This window comes from Balaenoptera ricei, chromosome 16, assembly GCF_028023285.1.
Source record: "Balaenoptera ricei isolate mBalRic1 chromosome 16, mBalRic1.hap2, whole genome shotgun sequence".
NCBI classification, from domain to species: Eukaryota; Metazoa; Chordata; class Mammalia; order Artiodactyla; family Balaenopteridae; genus Balaenoptera; species Balaenoptera ricei.
In genome coordinates, this window is record NC_082654.1 from 49,250,440 (window position 1) to 49,273,320 (window position 22,881).

The 22,881-nt window shown below is 36.5% G+C and overlaps 1 protein-coding gene across 1 annotated transcript in view; it reads left to right on the plus strand.

Annotated features, from left to right (window-relative positions):
* The window catches only part of PTPN20 (protein tyrosine phosphatase non-receptor type 20), a 69,348-nt gene that overhangs the window by 32,716 nt on the left and 13,751 nt on the right, over positions 1–22,881 (plus strand). The window contains 4 exon segments of the mRNA XM_059899628.1: positions 9,629–9,777; positions 12,320–12,410; positions 22,486–22,642; positions 22,644–22,818. Of these exon segments, the coding sequence (XP_059755611.1) occupies positions 9,629–9,777; positions 12,320–12,410; positions 22,486–22,642; positions 22,644–22,818 (572 nt within the window).

A 22,881-nucleotide genomic window follows, 5' to 3' on the forward strand; every position in this document is an offset into this window, starting at 1 on the left:
TAATCTGATGGATGAAAAATAGCATTTCCTTATTACTCTAATGCACATTATCTTACATGTTTATTAGCCTCTTCTTTCATTTGCATATTTATATCCTTTGCCCATTTTTTTCTTATTAACTTGTATGAACTTTTAACATGTTAGAAATCTTAACACCTTGTTTGTCTGACAAATATATTATAAATTTTCCCCCTGTCCCACATCTTAAGAAGGGCGACCTTCATAAACATTCTGGTTTTCTAGAATGTTTAAAAAGGTCTTCTTTACTGAAAGAATACACAAATATTCTCCTAAATGTTCCCAGAATTTCCATTCATTCATTCATTCATTTTGTTTAGATCACTAATCTACGTGCAGTTAATTGCTAAATATGATAGAGGTATAGAAAATTGACTGGACAATTATACCAGCATCATTGACTAAATAAATGACCTTTACCAACTGAATTTAAATGTACTTTTATCACATATTACATTCCCCAAAATGTTTAGATTCTTTTCTGTCCTCCAAACATTTTCGCTGATTGAACTGTTTGTTCCTGTGGACATGTTACTCTGTTTTGATCATCACAGTTCTAAGTAATATCTAGAAAGGCAAATCCTCCCCCTTATTTTTGAAAAGTAAATTTTTGTAGGCTATTTGGGCAAGTTATTGCTACATATGAAATTTTAAATTATTTTGTTCATTCCCATGTAAACCCCTTTGAAGTTCAGATTAGAGTGACATGACATTTATATTCGTTTGGGAAGGATTGGCATTTTTATGATACTACGTTCTTCCCGCTATGTAAAGAATGAGATGAGTCAGGAGATCAGCTACAGTGTGTGTGTGAGCTACGCAATGGCTATTGTTTCAGGTTTGCCTTCCAAATCTCACACAAGAACCTCTCTTGTGGACCATCTTAACTAGAAACGTTCAGGAAATGGAATTCTGGGAAGAGTAGTTCAGCCTAGCCATGTTGACACATTGCAAAGCCACCACAGTCCATCCCTTGTCAAGTTGGCCCTCATATATTATCTCTTTAAACCATACTTAATCTCCAAATAAAAACAAAATTATGCTTCCATCTATAGTGATGCAACTATCCTGTCTGCAACCGAAAACATACTCTCAGCCTGTCCCCAAAAGAGGATATAAAGTCTCTTTGTCTTTGAGTGATGTTCTTGTTTCTTCAGCAGATTTATACTGTCCTTCAGTATCATGTAAAAGAAAACAAAAATATTTGGTGTATATATGTAAGCCAAATATTTTTTTGTGTGTATATGTGTGTGTGTATATATATATATATATATATATATATATATATATATATGCCAAATATTTTTTTGTGTGTGTATGTGTGTGTATATATATATATATATATATATATATATATATATATATATATATATTTCTCCTTGAGTCTTCATGTGGTCTTCCCTCTATGTGTATATCTGTGTCCCAATCTCTTCTTCTCATAAGCATACCAGTCATACTGGATTAGGGTGTGCCCTAATAACCTCATCCTAATTACCTCTTTAAAGATCCTATCTCCAAATACAGTCATATTCTGAGTTACTAGAGGTTAGGACTTCAACATATAAAATTTGGGGGGATACAATTCAGCCCATAACAATATTCAGTGTCTTTAATTGATATAGGACTATTAGGTTATCTCTTTTCTTTTTTTTTTTTTTTTTTAAATTTATTTATGGCTGTGTTGGGTCTTCGTTTCTGTGTGAGGGCTTTCTCTAGTTGTGGCAAGCGGGGGGCACTCTTGATTGCGGTGCTCGGGCCTCTCACTATCACGGCCTCTCTTGTTGCGGAGCACAGGCTCCAGACGCGCAGGCTCAGTAGTTGTGGCTCATGGGCCCAGTTGCCCTGCGGCATGTGGGATCTTTCCAAACCAGGGCTTGAACCCGTGTCCCCTGCATTGGCAGGCAGATTCTCAACGACTGCGCCACGAGGGAAGCCCAGGTTATCTCTTTTCTAATGAATCTTGGTAGTTATGTCTCTCAGTGAATTTGTCCCATCCATGTAAGTTGTCTAATTTTTGGAAATAGAGTTGTTCAAAATATTCCCTTATTAACTTTGTAATATTTGTAATATCTGAATTGATACCCTCTCTTTGATTTGGAATAATGTGTCTTTTTTCTTTGTTTCTTGATAAGTTTGGTTATTTATTGATTTTGTTGGTGTTTTTCTTTTTTTAAAAAATTTATTTATTTTATTTATTTATTTTTGGCTGTGTTGGGTCTTCGTTGCTGCTCGCGGGCTTTCTCTAGTTGTGGTGCGTGGGGGCTACTCTTAGTTGCGGTGCACGGGCTTCTCATTGCAGTGGCTTGTCTTGTTGTGGAGCACGAGCTCTAGGCACGCAGGCTTCAGTAGTTGCAGCACGCAGGCTTAGTAGTTGTGGCTTGCGGGCTCTAGAGTGCAGGCTCAGTAGTTATGGTGCATGGGCTTAGTTGCTCCGTGGCATGTGGGATCTTCCCGGACCAGGGCTCAAACCCGTGTCCCCTGCATTGGCAGGTGGATTCTTAACCACTGCACCACCAGAGAAACCCTGTTGCTCTTTTCTAAGAACTAGCTTTTAGTTTCATTTATTTTCCCTATTGTTTTCAATTTCATTGATTTCTTCATTGATATGAGTTCTTTCTTCTTCTCAAATATAAGCATTTAATACAGTAAATCTTCCTGTGAGCACTGCTTTAGTGGAATCCCACAAATTTTGATGTGTTTTTATTTACGTTCAATTCAAAATATTTGCTCATCCTCAGTGGTCAAAGCTGGAACAATTTGAGCAAAAATGCAAAGCAGCATTGGATTATAACCCAAAGTATAAAATAAGTATACACGAGGCCATACTAATATAATAAATGAATGAATATAATAATAAATGGGGAGAGGAGACAAATCTCCCATACAGAAGAATTCTAAATAAATTATGTTGATATTCCACTCTAAGGAAGATGGAGCGTAACTCCCCCATCCCTTAAGTAGGGCTGCCATAGTGATTTTTTTCTCCCAAAGAGTACAGTATGGAAAGGGGAATAAAAAAGTAACTTTGTAGTGGAGAAATCTGAGACAAGCTGCAGCCAGTGATCAAGGTCAACATCAAGAGTTATAAATCATGTTAATGGTAGGTACCCTTGGTATGATGTGATGAATATGGCCCTTTATCTCTGTGATTTTCCCAAAAATCTATAAACCCAGGCTAATCATGAGAAAAACATCAAATTCCAATAGAGGGGCATCCTATAATATATCTGATCAGTATTTCTCAAACTTTCAAGGTCATCAAATTCAGGAAAAGTCTGAGAAGCTGTTACAGCCAAGAGAAACTTAAGGAGACGTGAGAACTAAACTTATTGTGGAATCCTAGATGGGATCCTGAAACAGTAAAAGGATATTAAGGAAAAGCTAAGGAAATCTGAAGTATGGACTTCAGTTAACAATAATATATCAATATTGGTTCATTAATTGTAACAAATGTGCCATCCTAATGTAAGATGTTAATAATAGGGGAAAGTGTGGCAGAGGGTATTGGGAACTGTATGTACTATCTACTAATTATTTTGTAGAGATAAATATGTTCTAAAAAATAAAGTCTATTTTTAAAAATGTTCTCTGATTTCTCTGTGACTTCTTCTTTGATCCATGGGTTATTTAGAAGGATGTTATTTACTTCCCCCAAATTTGAGGATTTTCCAGATATCTGTAATTGATTTTTAGTTTAATTTTATTATGGTCTGAGGTCATACTTTTTATTAATACATTTTAATTTTTTTTTTTGGTCCCGCCATGCAGCTTGCGGGATCTTAGTTCCCCAATCAGGGATTGAACCCAGGCCCTCAGCAGTGAAAGCGTGGAGTCCTGGACCTCCAGGGAATTCCCCTTTTTAATTTATTAAGGTTTGATTTTTGGCCTAGAATATGGTCTATCTGGTGATGGTTCCAGGTACACTTGAAATGAATTTTTATTATGTTGTTGGAAAGAGTGTTTTATAAACGTCAATTAGGTCAAGTTGTTCACTTCTTTTCTGTCCCTATTGATTTGCTCTGTACTTGTTCCATTTATTCCTGAATGCTGAGTATTGAAGTCTGTTTTGTCTGTTTCTCCTTGCAGTACTATCAGTTTTTACTTCATGTGTTTTGACATTCTGTTAGGTGCAAACACATTTCGCACTGTTATGTCTTTTCTGTGAATTGATCCTTTTGTCATTAGTGATGCTCTTTTTTAACAATAGATTTTATTTTTTGGAAGTTTTAAGTTCACAGCAAAACTGAGCAGAAGGTGCAGAGATTTCCCATATACTCCCTGTTCCCACACATGTATAACTTTCCCTGCTATCAATATCCGCCTCTGGAGTGGTATATTGGTGATGAACCTGCATTGACACATCATCACCTGGAGCCTATAGTTTACTTCAGGATTCACTATTGGTGTTGTACATTCTATGGGTTTGGACAAAATGTATAATAACTTGTATCCATCATTTATAGTATCAAACAGAATAGTGTCACTGCCCTGAAAATCCTTTTACCTCCACTTATTTAACCTTCTCCCCAGGAATGATGTTTTTATCCCTGGCGATGTTCTTGGTCTGCAGTCTGTTGTGTTGTTGATATATTCTCTGATATTAACATAGCCACTCCACTTTCTTTTGATTAGTGTTCCCATGGTATATATATTTTCCATCCTTTTACCTTGCCTGTGTTATAGTATTTAAAGTGGTTTCTTGTGGGCATTGTATGGTTGGGCCTTACTTTTTCACCCAATCTCCAATCTCTGTCCTTTAATTGGTGTATTTAGGCTGCTTTTATTTATATCTACTATCTTAGATTTAACTCTACCATCTTGCTCATTGTTTTCTGTTTATTCCTTCTATTCTTTAAATTTTTTCTTATTTTTATGCCTCCTCTTGGATTATCTTCTGATTCCTTTTTTCTTCCCAATTTGCTTATTATTTATACCTCTTTTAAAAATGTGTTCTAGGCTACCCTAGGATTTACAGTATACATCTTTAATTTCTCAGTTTTAGTGTCTTCCTAATTTCTCCTGTCCATCTTTTTTGCAGTTGTTGTCAACCATTTTAATTTTACATAATAATCACAAAATACATATTTACTATTTTTGTTTTAGATAGCCAGTTACCCTTCAGAGAAGTGAAAATTAAGAAAAAAAGATTTATTTTAACTACATTTATGGAATTTTCAGAACTCTTCATTTCTTTATGTAGATTCAGTTTCCTATTCTGTAATATATTTTTTTCTGCTTGAAGATCTTCCTTGAACATTTCCTATAGTGCAAGTTTGCTGCTAATGAATTCTCTCAGTTTTTGTTTGTCTGTAAAAGAGTTTATTTCTCCTTCATTTTTTTCTGAAAGATATTTTTATTAGTTATAGGATTCTGGATTGTCTTCTGACTTGTGTAGTTAATGATGAACTTTTGGATCTGAGGCTTGGTGTCTTTTATTCATTTTTGGAAAATTACCAGCCATTATTGTTTCAGATATTTCTTCTGCCCAATTCTCTCTCCCAGTCTCTCTCTCCCCCACTCTCTCTCTCTGTCTCTCTCTCTCTCTTTCTCCTATTTTGGAATTCCAATGACAAGAATATTAGTCTGCTTGATTTTGGCCTTTAGCTCTTGGATGACCTCTTTTGTGCCTTTCCCCAACCACTCTTTTCTCTTTCAGTTTGGGTAATGCCTATTGACCTGTTTTTAAGTTCTCTGATTTTTTTCCCCCCTTGCCTTTATCAAGCCTATTGATGAGCCCTTTGATGGCATTCTTTTTTCTATTTCAGTTATTTTTTATTTTTAGCATTTCTGCTCAACTCATATGGCTTCCATCTCTTTGATGAAATACCTCATTTTTTCATGCACGTTGTCCACTTTTTTCAGTAAAGCTTTTGGGATTGATCTTAGTTATTTTAAATTCATTGTCTGATAGTTTTAACATTTGTGTCTTATCTCTGACTGGTTCTGTTGACTACTTTGTCTCTTGACAGTTTTATTTTTTCTTTTTCTTGCTTCTTTGTGTGCCATATAATTTTTTTGCTGTTGAAATCTGGATATCTCATTCCTGGAGACTGAGGTAAATAGGAAAGGACATGCTTCTTTCTTCAGTAGGCCTTCATTGTAAGGAGTTGAGTCAGTTTAGTCAGGAATTGAGTTTGAGTTTCGATGTTCCTGTGGTTACTCTCAGTGCACCACCGGCTTTAAATTCCTGTATTGTTACCTTGTGCTTAGAATGGAAAATGGCATGCCAGAGGGTTTACTTCAACGTATACTCTACCCTCTGCTTTAGGTTTCTCCATTAGGCCTGCATCTCAGAGAGGGTTCCTGTCCATGATTTTGTCCATTCCCCAGTGACAGTGCTCTTATTTGAAATTGTTTTGCTTGCTAACCTGGTGAGAGGTGGGAGTAGCATTCTCTGTTATCCTTGTTCAACCTCAGTCTTAGGCAGGTGCAGTGTCCTTGGGTCTTAGGGGTAGCACTTTCTCAGTTACCCAGTCCCTTCTTCAGGAAAATGATATATTATGGTCGGAGCCCAGGATGCTTTCCTCCTCTCTCTACCCACAGTGTTAGTGGGTCTTAACATGTGCTTTGAGGCTAGTATGTTTTGCTGCCCTTTTCTCGACTTCTTATGCTTTCGATCCTTAGGGAAGATTGGGTGGGACTTCATGCCTTTCCTGCAGAAGCTGCTGCTCCCCTCTCCCATCATAAGGGAGGATTTCTTGAGTTCCTCTTGAGCTTCTGATGAGGTCTTTATATGCATTATCTTTTGCTGTTTGCCACTTCTTCTCTTCATTAATTTATGTACGTATCTTTTTCCTATGAATAAGTTTATTTTCAACTGTCTACTTTGTTTTTTGCAGGGTTTGATTTAATTATTAGTTCTATAATCAAGTCCTTTTGGCCTTTAATTTATTTTCTTAGGTCTATAAATTTATTTTCCACCTTATTCTTTTGTTTACCTCATTTTGAACTCATTTAAAATAATTCATATTTTTATTACTTCTTTCTGCAGATGGTGGATTTACAATTTATTTTAGGTTCCATTCAGAATGGATTAAAAATTTTTTGCATGACATATTGCATTACTGACTTTTTCTGCATCTCATGTTTTATTTCCATCTTGTTTACTAACATGTATAGCTCTGCATCTCTTTCATTTTGCTGGTTGAGCATGAATGAATTCTTCTGTCTCTCATTCCATTTGATTTGAGTCTAGTTATCTTCCACTATAAACTACGCGTTGAAGGCTGGATTTAGCCTGAGGACAATGACAAGTGTGCCGAAGGTTAAGAGGAAAGGACCAGAAAGCTCAAAAGGTGTGGATGAATTGTTATGTGACAGATATTATAGATCAGTTTACTCAACATTGATCACACCCTCCTCTTAGCATACCTTCCTGTATGGTCCAGGCAGAAAAACTAAAAATTATATTTCTCAGGCATCCTTGTAGCTATTGTAGATTTGACCAGTCACGTGCACTTAGCCAAGTCTTAAATGTGTAGAGAAGCATCCATGTTGCTGGTACACACCATAGCATGCATGGCATTCCTAGTGCCTCATTATAGCTAAGGTGGTACATTACAAGAGCCAGCAGTTGAGGTGGCGACTTCTAATTCCTCTCTGGTTGCTAAGGTAGTGTCACCCAGGAGCCAATGGTTAGAGCAGTGGTGTCCAGTTTTCTCAGAGTCCTCACTGTGGCAAATGTAGCAGTTTTCCTGGCAGACCATTCTGCTCTGTTATTTTTGGATCATAATGGGGGAAGCACCTGTTCTTCACACCCACCCAATGTTGTTTGTTGGCACCAAATAGCTAGAGAAAATTCCTTTTCTGTAAACTGGCTTTCTGCAAAAATTCTGTTATATAATAATTGCCCTTATTTATAGCTGAAGCCTGACCTGTAACACTTTGATTGGAATTCTTGGACCAGGCTGCAGTCAAAAGAAACCAAATTGAAAATGATGTGAACAATAAATATATTTTCTGCCATAATGGAGGTCCAGAGATGGGAAGTATTCTAGGTTCAATATGATCAGTTGCTCAGTGATGTCATCAAGAACATAGATTCTTTATGGGTTTTTTTTTCGTATTTGCTATACTCAACTCATTCCTTCTATGATCACAATAGGGCTGCTTGTGGTAATTGGTGCCTTTTGCTTCTGTGTTTCAAGGGATTGAGGTGGGAGAGAGGCTTGCTTCTCTTGCCCATAAGCCTTGAACAAACCTCTTTTTGCTTCCACTTGACCCAAATCACCTACCTATTACCAAACTATTCACTGGTAAGGGAATTATTGTGGAATGATTAGAAACGGCTTTAACTAACCATGTGGGTAGAATCAGTGTTGAGGAGTCAATTACAGCATCCATTGTAGTCATTCTACCTTTTCTTTCCTTATCTCTCTGCCTTCTCTCAGCTTTTTTTTTTTTTTCCCAGTAAGGCTAGAACACAGTGGGAAGCCAAATTGGTGTTTCTTTTGGGGATCAAAGATGATCAAAATGGCTTCTAGTGGGAATTTTGTCTCCTCTTCTGAGCTTCCTAGACCTCTTCTTATCTTATTAGAGATACTTGTGCAAAATTTTAGGATTTCTGTGACTGTCTTTCCCAACCAACAGTCCCTCACTTCCACCCCTAGAAAGAGCTTTTGGATATAGTAGGGCTCCAGACAAGATGAGTTTCCCAGGGCAGTGCAGATTCTTAGAAACTTCCATCTCTTTTTTATGCCCACTCTTTTGCTTAATTGCTTCTTGTATATTTTTGCTGTTATTTACTTGATTTTTGTTATATATTTAGCTTTGGAAAGAGATTTCACTTGAGCATTTTACCTCAAAATTCTTTTTTAAAATATTCTTTTAATATTGACTTTCTAGATTTATTGCATTTTGGCCAGTGTACATGATCTGTAAAATTTTAGATATCTGGAATCTAGACTATCAAGTGACCTAAAAGACCATTATTTTTTCAAAAAATTCCCATATATACTGTTAAATAGAATGTATTCTCTTCTGTTATGATTGGTTATAAGTATATAACTATATAATATATATCTACATCTATAGTACAATATATCATATATAATTACTTGTAATTGTATATAGCATATAGAGATATATATTATATATATATATTTTTAGTGCTATTAATTACATCATATAGATCTTCTCAATTCGTGGGGGGGGTGTGTGTGTGTATGTGTATGCACATGTGCATGCTTGATCTGTTTTAGAGTTAGAGGTGCGTTAGACTCAGCACATACTCTCATCTCAGACTCTAGGGACTTCCAAACGCTTGGTCCCAGAGAGGGCAAAAGTTCTCTCTTTTTCCCATCCAAGTCTTGTACGTGCTTGCCTTGGCATAATTGTCAATACGTACCCTCAATCACATTATAAAACAGAACACTTCTCAAACAGTGTTCTCCAAGAATAGTGGATTTTGTGTAATTTCAAGGTACATAGTCATGATTTTTCCAAAATAAGGATCCTTCCTTTCAAAGTAATAGACTCTTCACCTCTGGAAAGACAAAATTCCATTAATTCTTAAGTGGCTGAGTCTTTACTTAGGAGAAAACAGCAACAATAAAAATAAAATCTCCCTTCACATATATATGTTACAAATATGAATTTTTCTCTTTCTTAGGTATGGAAATTGTTTCTGAAAGGGAGCTAGCTCAGTTGGCTCTGGTTCGACCATTAATATTCAGTATTCATGAGCAATCAACCATCAAGAATTATTTTAAAATGCTTGAGAAAAAAGTATCAGAGTATGAAATCACCCAGGAATTTATGGTAAATATTTTGGTCTTAACCAAAGTCTACATGTGATTTCTTTTTCCACGTCTCAACTAGAAGATTTCTATTCTTTGTTTTCTTTTTCCTTTTTAGATTGAGTATGTTGTTTTTATTTTTAAATATTAAATTGGTTTTTAAAGTAATAGGTGTACATAGTAAAAGAGTAACAGCATAAAAGGTTATAAAATGGATAAAGTCTCTTTTTCTCCCTTGACTCCTTAGGCCCCCTTTCCACTATTAAATTTGTCGTATAAACTTTCAAAAAAATTGTTGACATGTACTTTACTATTTTACCCTTTCTTTCCTTTTTAAAAGGAAAGGAAAGAAAAAAAAATTCCACATAAGAAATAATTCCCAAATATATTATGAGCACATATCTCATTCTTTTTAAGTGTTGCAGGGTAGTTAATTATATGAATAAAGACTTTCTTTTCTTTAAATAGTCCCCTATGATGGACATTTAGATTATTCTAGACATTGTTATTATGAACAAGAATCACCCCTCTTCATGTACATATGTGTGAGTATTTTTTAGAGCAAAGTCCTAGAAAGACAATCAGTATTTGTGCTATCAAATTTTTAGATCTTTGTTCATCTTTTAAATGACAAATGATTTCTTGTTGATGATCTGATTGGCATTTCTTAATTTGAGAACAAACAGATAGCTTTCCATATGCTTTTAAGCCTTTCATATTTATCTTCAGTGAACTGCTAATTCCAATTGTTTGCTCAATTTTCTATTTATTCTTTTTCATATCAATTAATAACTATATAATGAAGAAATTATACCTTTTGTACGTGTTATACTTATGAAAATTTTCCACTTTGTGTTACACGTATGCGTGCACATACATTTACTGAGAAGAAATAGCTAATTTTTAGTTGTTGGATGTGTCAGTTTTTTCTTTTTGGGCTTCAGGGTTTTCTCTGTCCTTTAGGAATTCCCTTTTCACTCTAGGAGCATAGCAATTATTTCATGCTTTTTTTTTCTAATATTTTACAGTTTTTTCAATATGTAAATCTTTCACCCAGCTAGAATTTAATTTGTTGTAAGATATTTGGTAGGGACCCAGCATTCTATAGCTAATCAGTTGTCCAAAGATCTTCTTGTCCCAGCTTCTCTTCAGTAATGTGAAATGCCACTTTTTCATATACTGAAGCCACACATATATTTTAATTTATTTTTGTGCTTTTTTTTTTCCCATTGATTTGTTTATTCATGTACTGGTACCAAACTTCTAAAATTAGCATAGCTTTATATTATATTTTACCATTAATTAAGACTAGTCTTCCCTCATTACTCTTCTTTTACAAAATTGTTCTGATTCTTCTTACAGATATTTTTTTTCTAGATTTATTTTAGAATTGGTTTGCAGAAAGATTAAAAGGTACAAATCTGATCATATTATCCTATGGCTTAAAACCTTCTCTGACTCCTCATTCCCCATGGCAGTAGTTGCCAACACTAACTTATGGTAGTGCCAAGTTGGCTACCCAAGAATTACTGAAGAGCTTTTAAAAAGTCTAGACTCTCAGGCTTTATCCACAAATATTCTAATAGGATAGGACTGGATACATATCAATTCCTTTTGTGTATGAAACACGGCCTTCCTAATTAGTTTTAGTTTCCCTTTGGGCTAAATCATGTGCACTGTGCTGTTGTTAACATACTATTAACTGTTACCCCAAGAGGACATGTATGCCTCCATGCCTCTATTACAGTTCTCCTACCTGGTATGATACCCATTCACCTCTTCTTTCCTTTCACACACACAAATTTCCATGTGACTAACTTCTGATGACTCAGGAAGGCTCAGTTCAAGTGCTACTTTCTTTCTAGGAGCTTTCCTTCCCATCCCTTCAAGTACAATCTAGTGATGTCATTTATACTAGTGTCTCTCTACATTGATCACACGGCCACCTCTCTAACTGCTGTTAACTTCTTAAGGATGAGGCCATTTTCAGATTCATCTTTGTATTTCAATATCTAGAACAGTGATAAGCACATACTAAATATTCAGTTAATCTTGAATTCACAGTTGGTAGAGAAAGTTTTTTGAAAAGAAGAATTCTTTAGTGTCATAGCTATAATTTCTTCATGGGGCAAGGAGTAAATTGTGAGACTTTATATTTTTGTTTATATATTTTGTTGCTGTTATTTTATTATTTTTGTTTATAAAATGATAGATTTAGGGGTAGGTCCTAAGAAGGAAATATTCTGTATTGGTTGTTTTTTTTTTAATTTTTAATGAAAAAGAAAAAATCTTGAAGTTCAAGGAAAAAAGTATCTCCAGAGAGTTGAACATTTCCTTATCAAGCAACTTGTTGATTGACATCTCAAATTTAAGATATTTTATATAGGACTTTTCCAATGGGGCTCTGACTTCTCTACTTACCATACAACACGTTTAACATCAGGACATGTCATGAAGGGACTTAAGGATTATGAACACTACACAAAAACAAATTTGTTCTTTTCCTTTTTTTTTCTTTTTTTTCTTATAGTAAATACATGACTTATATTTCTTACCCTTTAAAGGCTTTAGAACTTAAGAATCTTCCAGCTGTGTTCCACTCTGGGAATGAACTACACAACAGAGACAAAAACAGATACCGAGATATTCTTCCATGTAAGCTAACAATGGTTTTAATTATTTTCCTATTTACATTTGTGAAAAGGTAAAAAGTGGGTTGTATGACTTTCAGTATTAGCCATTTTGACCTGTGACCATGATGAAGAGCTCTGGTAGCTAGCAGTGGATGACCTGGGCATATTCTTGAATATGCTAGAACATGATGAAGGTCAAGTCTTCTATCTCAGGTAAATCTTCTAGTCACTGTCACAGGGCTGTTTTCATAAGTCCTTCAACCTTGTTCTTATGTATTGCTACTTCTCAGGCCATGAACCATCTAAAACATAAAGTCTAATAGTCTGAGACATCTGCCACATTTGATACCCCAAGCCCTTACCACCTTCCCTGGCCATTTTGTTTAGACACACAAATACAATGGAACTATTTATATTCATTGTCCTGGACATTAAAGCTGTCAATCTACCCTCCAACAAGAGTCTGCCCTTTGATTGTTGCCAAAGGGTTACACATAGCTTTCCTGTGCTGGGTAAAGCTAGTGCTGCACCCCTCCCCACCCAGTTGCAGATTTGTCTGTCTCAGACCATCCACAGAGCAGAAACAAAACAACACCATTTTACTCTTAGGCTGGAAATCTCATTTTTATGCCTCACATTCCTTTCAAAGTCAGAAATTTTCCAAATTAAATTACCATTTTTCTTCCTACAATGTGACCTTCCTCCTTTATTCTATATCTTATCTAGTTTAACCACTCATTTGTCCAAGCCAGAAAACTTCGAGTCACCTGCAGTATCCAAAATGGTCACAAAGTCCTTTTGCTTCTACCTTCTTAATACCTCTAGAGTCCTCCCCCATCTCTTGATTCCCACTGCTGCTAACTTAGATGGAGCCTGCTTTATCTCTCAGCTAGTCTCTGTCTTCTTCACTGCCTCCACTCCCATCTACTCACAGCAGCTACTGAAATGACTTCCCTAAAATGCGAATCAGATCACGTTACCCTCCTTTTAAAGCTCTTCTTTGGTTGTCTGCTACTATCATGGTAAAGTTCTTTAGCATGGCATAAATTTCACCTCTCTAGCTTCAGCTCTCCCACAGAACTTTTTTTGGTTTCTGGGATTCATCCTTGTCTTTCTCTTGTCCCCAAGCCTTTCAATCTGCAGTTCTTGCAAGAACCACCCACCCTCCCTTCTTTGCTGAGGTAATTCTTGTTGTCTTTCAGAGCTAGCTTGGCCAGACTTCCCTTATTTTCCTCAAAGCTAGGTTTGGTGTTTCTCCAGTAGTCTCATACTGTCTTGTGACTACCCTTCCCCACTTACTGAACTGTGTTTTAATTATCTATTTACATTCCTATGTCTCCTATTAGACTTGAGGTGGTTGTCATAAAAATCAGAGTAGAACACAGTGACTGCTATCATTGGATAAATACTTTCATGTTTAGTTGGTTCATTCAGATCTAAAATAACTTTATGGTTATAAAAGTAATAAGTACCTTCCCAAGATAGTTGAAATAATTTGTTATGCTGTCTTCTGTGGGGAGAGTGTGCAGAAGTGCATTGATGAATATTTCTGAAATCGGGGTGATAAACCATTATTAGACAGTTTACGAGATAATGCCAACAATTTGGTGCCACTCCAAGAAGTCAAAGGTCCCAATTATATAATTATATCTCTATCTCTACGTATAGGCCGTACCACATGTCAGGTTCTATGACTCCTGGCCCAATACTTTTTCTGTTACTTGTCTTTAAGTCAGGGTATACTCAGAACTAACTAATAATGATAGTGACTTAGACTTCTAGTAGTTTTCCGCTTTTCAGAGCACATTTACACATATCTCATTTAGTTCTTTCTACAATCACATGAGGAGGGCAGAGCAGATGTTAATATCTGAATTTAAGGATGCAAGTCAATAAGGAAAGGATAATCTTTCAACAGATAGTTCTGAACAACTGCATATTCGTATACCAAAAAATTAACTGTGACCCTTACCTCGCACCTTATATAAAAATTTACTCAAAGTAGATCATAGGCCTAAGTATAGGAGTTAAAACCATAAAACTTCTCAAGAAAACCAGAGAGAAAATTTTAATGTACTTGGATTTGGCAAAGTTTTTCTTAATAGGACACAAAAACCTTGAACTGTAAAAGAAAAAAACAAATTGGACTTCATCAAAAAAAAAAAAATACCTATATTGCTCTTCAACACACTGTTATGGAAATTAAAGGCAAGCAACAGACTGGTAGAAAAATACATTCAAAACATTTATCTGACAAATGACTTGTATTTAGAATATAGAAAGAGTTCCTATAATTGATAAGAGGACAAATAGCCCAACATTAAGTGAGCAAAAGATTTGAGCAGCCACTTCACCAAAGAAGATATACGAGTGACAAATATATGAAAAGATGCTCAAATCATTAATCATTAGGAAAATGCAAATTAAAACTATAATAAGGTCTCATTTCATAACCCACTCTAATGGAAGAGAGTTTAACAGTTCCTTATAAAATTACACGTATACCTACCATATGACTCAGCATGTATTTGTGAAGGACTTAGATCAGTGCTGGGCACACTTAAACCTATTACAGAAGAGATTAGGAGTTTAGGACACTCAAAGGCACCAGGGATGCATGGGCACAGAGGGAATGTGAGGCCACGTGAGAACACAGCAAGAAGGTAGTCGGCTACAAGCCATAGAGAGAGGTGTTAGAAGAAACTAACCCTGCTGACCCCTTGATCTTGGCCTTCCAGCCTCTAGAACTGTGAAAATAAATTTCTGTTGTTTAAGTCACCCAGCCTGTGGTGTTTTGTTATGGGAGTCCTAGCAAACTAATGCACTATATAATTCCATTTATATAAAATTCTAGAAAATTCAAACTAATTTGTATTGACATAAATTTGATCAGTGGCTGCCTTGAGGGCAGGAGTGGAACAAGATGGATAGATTACAAAGGGACATGAGAACATTTTAGCAGTGTTGGAGATGTTCAATTATCTTTATTGTAATGATGGTTTCATGGGTGCACATGTGTGACAATTATACCTCAATACACTGTTGAAAAAGGTGGTTTGTGAGTGCGAAAAGTATATTACACTTTTTATATTTTGTATAGTTTACCATTATAATATAGATAGCTAGAAAAATATAAGCTTTCTAAGGGAGAGATTCAACAAGCATCCATACATTAGCGAAGTCTCTGTTTCTATTACTATCACCACCGCCAATAATAATAATGGTAATAGTAGTAGCAATTGTTGTTTTTGTAATATCTTTATATGTATCCCACACTAAGTCCTTCATAGGTAGTAACTCATCTAATCCTCACCACAACCCTATGATGTTGGTACTCTTAGTATCTTTGTTTTACTGAAAGGCTAAAATAAATGACTTTCCTGCACCTCAAATAGAAGACAGACTGGGATTCAAACCTAGGCTTACCCACTCTACAATAGCGCTTCTCTATATTAATTCTTTTTCCAGACTATTAATAGGTTTTCCTGTGAGTTATATTATTTTCTACTTCAAAAAATCATTCTTAGCACTTAAATGATCCATTCTCAGTCATTCTTTATGTAGCTATACAACTATATTTTGCAAGGCTTTTCGTTCTATACTGTTTCATTTTCTATCTTCCTTTAATCTGAGGTCTCTGTTCTGATTAATTAGTTGTTTGGTTAGAGATGGGCTAAGTAGTTAATGTGTTATCAAACTCTGCCTATCTGCAGCTATCTCCTGTTTTTAAATCCTGATAAATGAATCTTTGGTGATTTTAGGATTGTGAGATTTCAGTCCTCTTCTCTCAATTTTCTCTGGGTGTTACTCCACTGTCCTCCAGCTTGCAGTGTTTTAGATGAGAAATATAATGATAATCTGATTCTTATTCTTCTATAAGAAACATTTTTTTTCATTCTGAAACCTTAAAACATTTTTTTTTTCCCCCTGGAATTCAAGGAATGTTACCAGGTGTATTTCATTTCATCGGTCTTACCTACAATTTATAGAACCTTTTAATCTGCAGACTCGATCTTCTTTTGTAGGAAAGTTTCTTCAGTTATTTAGTAATTGCTCTTTCTCAATCTACTCTTTTTTCTTTTTCTGGAGCTCCTATGATTTATAGGGTTGGTCTCCTGAATCTATCTTCTAAGGCTTATACCTATTATCTATTTCTTTACTTCTGCCTCTTTGTAGTCTTTGCATGTACTTTTTCTTTCTCTCTCTAGTTTGTATTCTTATTTTCTTTCTTTCATTTGGTCTTCTAGGGAATTAATTTAAGTTTCAAGAAAGACCTTCCTCCTTCAGATCATCTACTAAAATTTTTAGCTTATATGATGATTTATTTTATGTGTCAACTTGGCTAGGCCACAGTACCCAGATATTGGTCAAACACTAGTCTCGATGTTGTTGTAAAGATATTTTTAGATTAACATTTAACCAGTAGACATTGAGTAAAGAAGATTCCCCTCCATAATACAGATGAGCTTCATTTAATCAGTTGAAGGCTTTAAGAGAAAAAATTTGAGGTCCCCCGAGGAAGAAGCTATTCTGTCTGCAGACTGCTTTTGGACTCAAGACTGCACCAGCAACTCTTCTCTGGATCTCTGACCTGACAGCCTGCCCTGCAAATTGCAGACTGGCTAGCCCCCATAGTAATGTGAGCCAATTCCTTAAAGTAAATCTCTTTTACTGTGTATATATAGCCTATTGATTCTGTTTCCCTAGAGAACACTGACTAATACAAATTTTGGAACCAAGAGTGGTTCTAGAGGAATAGAATCTTAAGGATAGGTTTTATGAATTGGTTCCCTAATCTGACAAAATTTAAAGGCATTAATGACTTTATTTCTAGTAGTAAAGAGAGCACTGGTAATTCATGGTGTGATATGGCAATAGAGATACACAAAATCTCACCATTGGATATTCCTACTCAAATACTTATAAGAGGCAAGGTTCTAGATAACTGTGTATTTAATACCTTAGAGTATTTTTGTCAAACTAACAAGTATAATGAGATTGGCTGGTTGCCGCTAATTGCACTGGACAAAGTAGGGAAAGAAAGGGTTTCAAATTTCCGGCTCAAGCACCACATAAATGACCTAAAAGTTTTATGTCTGCCCTGAAAGAAACCCCTATCTCCTATAGTCATGGAGCTGAGACATCTGAAAATCTAACCCAGAGTCTTATGTGCAAATGGCTAAAATACAATGGAAATTGAATTCCCAACCTTGCAGGGTGTTTTCTGTTAAAGTGATGACATTGAGTGAGAAGGAATGTGATCCTGAAAATTGGAACAGAAACATATGGGAAGATCCTGGTGAAGATGCACACATCAAATCCCTAAACTCTGAAGAATCTTCTTTGCCAGTGCTACTGATACTGGCACTAATGTGACACTAATTTCAGGAGACCCAAAGCATCACTGTGGTCTACCAGTTAGTGGTGCTTATGGAGGTCAGATAATTAATGGAGTTTTAGCTCAGGTCCATTTCACAGTGGGTCCAGTGGGTGCTGACCCACTATGGTTATTTCTCCAGTTCTGGAATACATTATTGGACTAAATATACTCAGCAACTGGCAGCATCCCTACATTGGTTCCCTGACCTGTGGAGTGAGGGCTAATATGGCGGAAAAGGCCAAGTGGAAGCCACTAGATCTGATTCTACCTAGGAAAATAGTAAACTAAACGCAATCCTGCATTCTTGGAGAGAATACAGAGATTAGTGCCACCTTCAAGGACTTAAAGGATGCAGGGGTGGTGATTCCGACCACATCCCCACTCAACTCACCTGTTTGACCTATGCAGAAAACAGATTTTAGAGAATGACAGTGGATTATTGTAAGCTTAAGCAGGTGGTGACTCCAAGTGCAACTGCTGTACCAGATGCGATTTCATTGCTTTAGAAAATCAACACATCCCCTGGTACCTGGTGTGTACCTGTTGATCTGGCTAATGCTTTCTCTCCATACCTGTTAGTAAAGACCAAAAGAAACAATTTGCTTTCAGCTGGCAAGGCCAGTGGTACATCTTTACTGTTCTACCTCAGGGAAATATCAACTCTCCATCCCTATGTCATAGTTCACAGGGATCTTGATCACCTTTCCATTACTTAATATTATCACAGTGGTCCATTATATTGATGACATCATGCTGATTGAACCTAGTGAGCAAGAAGTAGCAACTGATTGCTCTAGACTTACAGGTAAGACATTTGTGTGTCAGAGAGTGGGAAATGAATCAAAAAATTCAGTGGCCTTCTACTTCAGTGAAATTTCTAGAGGTCCAGTGGTGTGGGGCATGTCAGAATCATCCTTTCTAAGGTGAAGGATAAGATTTGCATCTGACCCCTTCTACAGCCAAAAGAGGCACAGTGCCTAGTGGTCCTCTTTGAACTTTGGAGACAACATATTCCTCATTTGGGTGTGCTACTCTGGCCCATTTACCAAGAGACTCAAAAGCTGCTAGTTTTGAGTGGGGCCCAGAACAAGAGAAAGCTCTGCCACAGGTCCATGCTGCTGTGCAAGCTGCTTTGCCACTTGGGCCACAGGATCCAATAGGTGCAATGTCAGTGGAAGGTAAGGATACTGTTTGGAGGCTTTGTCAGGCCCTTATAGATGAATCACAGCTCATGCCCATGGGATTTTGGAGTAAAGCCTTGCCAGTCTCTGTGTATAACTACTCTGCTCTTGAGAGCTGTTCCTTTTGAGAAACAGCTTTCGACCTGCTACTGGGCCTTAGTAGAGGCTGAACACTTAACCATGAGCCTGAAAGTTGGGCGTGCACAGCAGCATTCCATCATCAAATGGAAGTGGTGTATACAAGGTCCGGCTTGAGCAGGCTCTGAAGGTACAAATAAGTTACATGAAGTGGCCAAAATACCCATGGTCCCCTCTCCTGCTACATTACCTTCTCTTTCTCAGCCTGTACCTGTGGCTTCGTGACAAGTTCCCTATGATCAATTGACTGAGGAAGAGAAAACTGGGACCTGGTTTACAGATGGTTCTGCACCACACGCAGGCACCACCTGGAAGTGGACAGCAGCTGCTCTACAATGCCGTTTTGGGGACATGCCTGAAGGACAGTAGTGAAGGGAAATCTTCCCCGTTGGTAGAACTTTGAGCAGTGCGCTTGGTTGTTCATTTTGCTTGGAAGCAGAAATGGCCAGAGGTACAAATCTTTACTAATTCATGGCCTATAGCCAATTGTTTAGCTGGATGGTCAAGGACTTGGAAGAAACATAACTGAAAAATTGGTCACAAGGAAATCTGGGAGAGAGAAATGTGTATAGATCTCTCTGAAAGGGCCAAAAATATGAATATATTTGTATCCTTTGTGAATGCTCATCAAAGGGTGATTTAAGAAGAGGTTTTAATAATCAAGTGGATAGGATGACCTATTCTGTAGATACTGGTCAGCCTCTTTCCCAGCCACTCCTGTCATTACCCAGTGGATTTATGAACAAAGTAGACATGCTGGCAGGAATAGAAGCTATGCATGGGCTCCTCATCAACATGGACTTCCACTCACCAAGGCTGACCTTGCTATGGCCACTGCTGAGTGCCCGATCTGCCAGCAGCAGAGACCAACACTGAGGCCCCAATATGGCGCCATTTCCCAGGGTGATCAGCCAGCTAGTTACTTGATGGCAGGTTGATTACATTGGACTGCTTCTGTCATAGAAAGAACGGTGCTTTTGTTCATAATAAAATAGACACTAGATATGGATTTGCCTTCCTCGCATACAAGCTTCTACCAGATCTACCATCTGGACCTGCAGGATGCCTTATCCACCATCATGGTAGTCCACACAGCCTTGCTTCTGATCAGGGAACTCACTTGGAGGCAAATTATTTGTGGCAGTGGGCTCATGATCATGTATTACTATCTCCTTTTTGAGGGGAACTTTTCTCCTATGACTACTTGAGTTATTTCTTTCTTGCTAAATACAGGCATACCTGGTTTTATAGCCCTATACTTTATTGTACTTTGCAGATACTGTGTTTTTTACAAATTGAAAGTTTGTGGCAAGCCTGTGTTGAGCACATTCTTCCAGCAGCATTGCCTCACTTCATGTCTCTGTGTCACATTTTGGTAATTTTCGCAATATGTCAAACTTTTTCATTATGATTATGTTTGTTATAGTGATATGATCAGTGATCTTTGATGTTACTGTTGTAAAAAGATTACAACTTGCTGCAGGCTCAGATGATGGTTAGCATTTTTTAACAGTAAAGTATTTTTTAATTAAAATACGTATATTGTTTTATAAACATAATGTTATTGCACATTTAGTAGACTACAGTATAGTGTAAACATAACTTTTATATGCACTGGGGAACAAAAAAATTCATGTGACTCACTTATTGCGATAGTACCTTTATTGTGGTGGTCCGGAACCAAACCCACTATATCTCTGAGGTATGCCTGTGTTCCATAGTTTGTTTCTGAAATTCCTTCCTTTTATATATTCCTTTTATATGCTCTGCATCCTTTAGTATTTTAATAATTATTGTCATTTTTTTTCACTTTTTTTTTTTTTTTTTTGAGTTCTGGGAAAATTCCTTAAGCTGGTTTTCTAAATCACTAATTTGTTTTTCTGTTCGCTTCTCATGTTAGGGATTTTAATTGAGTAATTGTGGTTTTTATTTGAAAGCAAGCTTTTATTACTTTAGATTGTTTCATTTTTACATGTTAAATCTCCCTTTTGAAAATAAAAAAATTACTTTCTTCTGCAAAATGGTACATATTCACTATAAAAATTTAGATAATAAAATAGTCACTGCCAGCATTTTGATGAATACTTGCCAGGTTTTTTAATCATATGTTTATATATGATATATATGTATACATACAGATATATGATGAAAGATCTCACTTTAATGCTCTTTTACCTCCTTTATAATTTAATAATATAACAAATTTATGTCAATAAACAGATATACATCATTCTTTTAAATAATAAAATAATGTTTGCTCAAATTTCATTTAAAATACAAATAGGAGTTTTTAAAGTATTCTTCCCTCTTATAGAAAGGAAGACATTTGCTGTGATTTCTCAGAATGATATACTTTTGTGAAGTACTAGATATCTTTATATATCTAGTGATTGTTTTTTCTATTTATTCATATTTACAAGGAGAAATTTATGTTTGCTATTTTGGAATTTGAGAAAGGTTCTGTCAGAAATTGTGTAAGCCCTCTTCAGTGATCTTGGTCATAGTGTTTTTGGGAGATAAGTGGGTCACATGACCTTGAGTAATGGAGAGGAACTATTGGTGAGACCACTGCATGGCAAGGAAGGACCCTCCTTTTATTCTCTAGGTGGGAACAGTGGTGGAACCAGAGCTCCAGATGTCTGTGTAAAGTGAAGAGAGTTCCTGGGCCAGTGGAGTTTATTAGTGAGCCAAGTAGTTGGATTTTCCCCTCTCCTATTTGTTATAATAGTCCATGTTGGACGAGTCCCGTGTTACTTGGAGCAAATCCCCTTTGTAGCATCGTTTTGACACAATACCTTTGATTAGCATGCCACTTCACCACGTGAAGGCTGGGAATGGACATAAAAGATGGCTGCCTTGTGTGTGGGGCATTGGTAGAATTACAGTAATCCTAGGATTTGTATCTGCTCAAGTACCCCAATCTTTTTTTTTTTTTTTTTTCCTCCCTCTTGGCCCTACTGCTCTGGGCTTGCAAGTTCTCCGGATTTGTAGGAGAATGTCATTCACTCACTTGCTCCCTCAGAGGCCTACTCCTTTGCTGTGTTCAGTCATAGGCTAGGAGGTACCTCCCTTGGCCTATTCCTACCTGTGCCATATGTAACAGAAATCTCTCAGAATGTCTGGATACCAATGGCATCCTTCTCTGTTCAGAAACTGATTTTTTAAAAAACTACCTTAACCTAATTGTATATTTCTTAGGTCACGCCAGCAGGTTTTGGGGAGGGAAGAATTTAAATTCATGGACTGAAATAACCCTTTGAAAAGAAACTCCTATGCCATCTTCTCTATTGGTCAAAGAGATAAATGGATTTACCTGTGTGAAAGGGTTTCATAAAATCTGGGTGTATTGCATCTCCTGCTTTTCCTTTGTCTACCCTATGTTTCTGTGTTTGTAATAGATGATGCAACACGTGTTCCTCTTGGAGAAAACAAGGACTACATCAATGCTAGTTATATTAAAATAGTCAATTCTGGAAAAGAGTATTATTATATTGCTACCCAAGGACCACTGCCAACTACCACAAATGACTTTTGGCAAATGGTTCTGGAAAATAACTAATGTTATTGTCATGATAACCAGAGAGGTAGAAGGTGGAGTTATCAAATGCCACCATTACTGGCCTGTTTCTATGAAGAAACCTTTGGAACTGAAAAATTGTCATATCTTCCTGGAGAACTACCAGATACTTCAATATTTCGTCATTCGAATATTTCAAGTTGTCAAGAAGTCCGTAAGTTAAAAAAAATCAGTGTTAGATATATATTTCATTATATAAGCACACGTGTCAGGACGA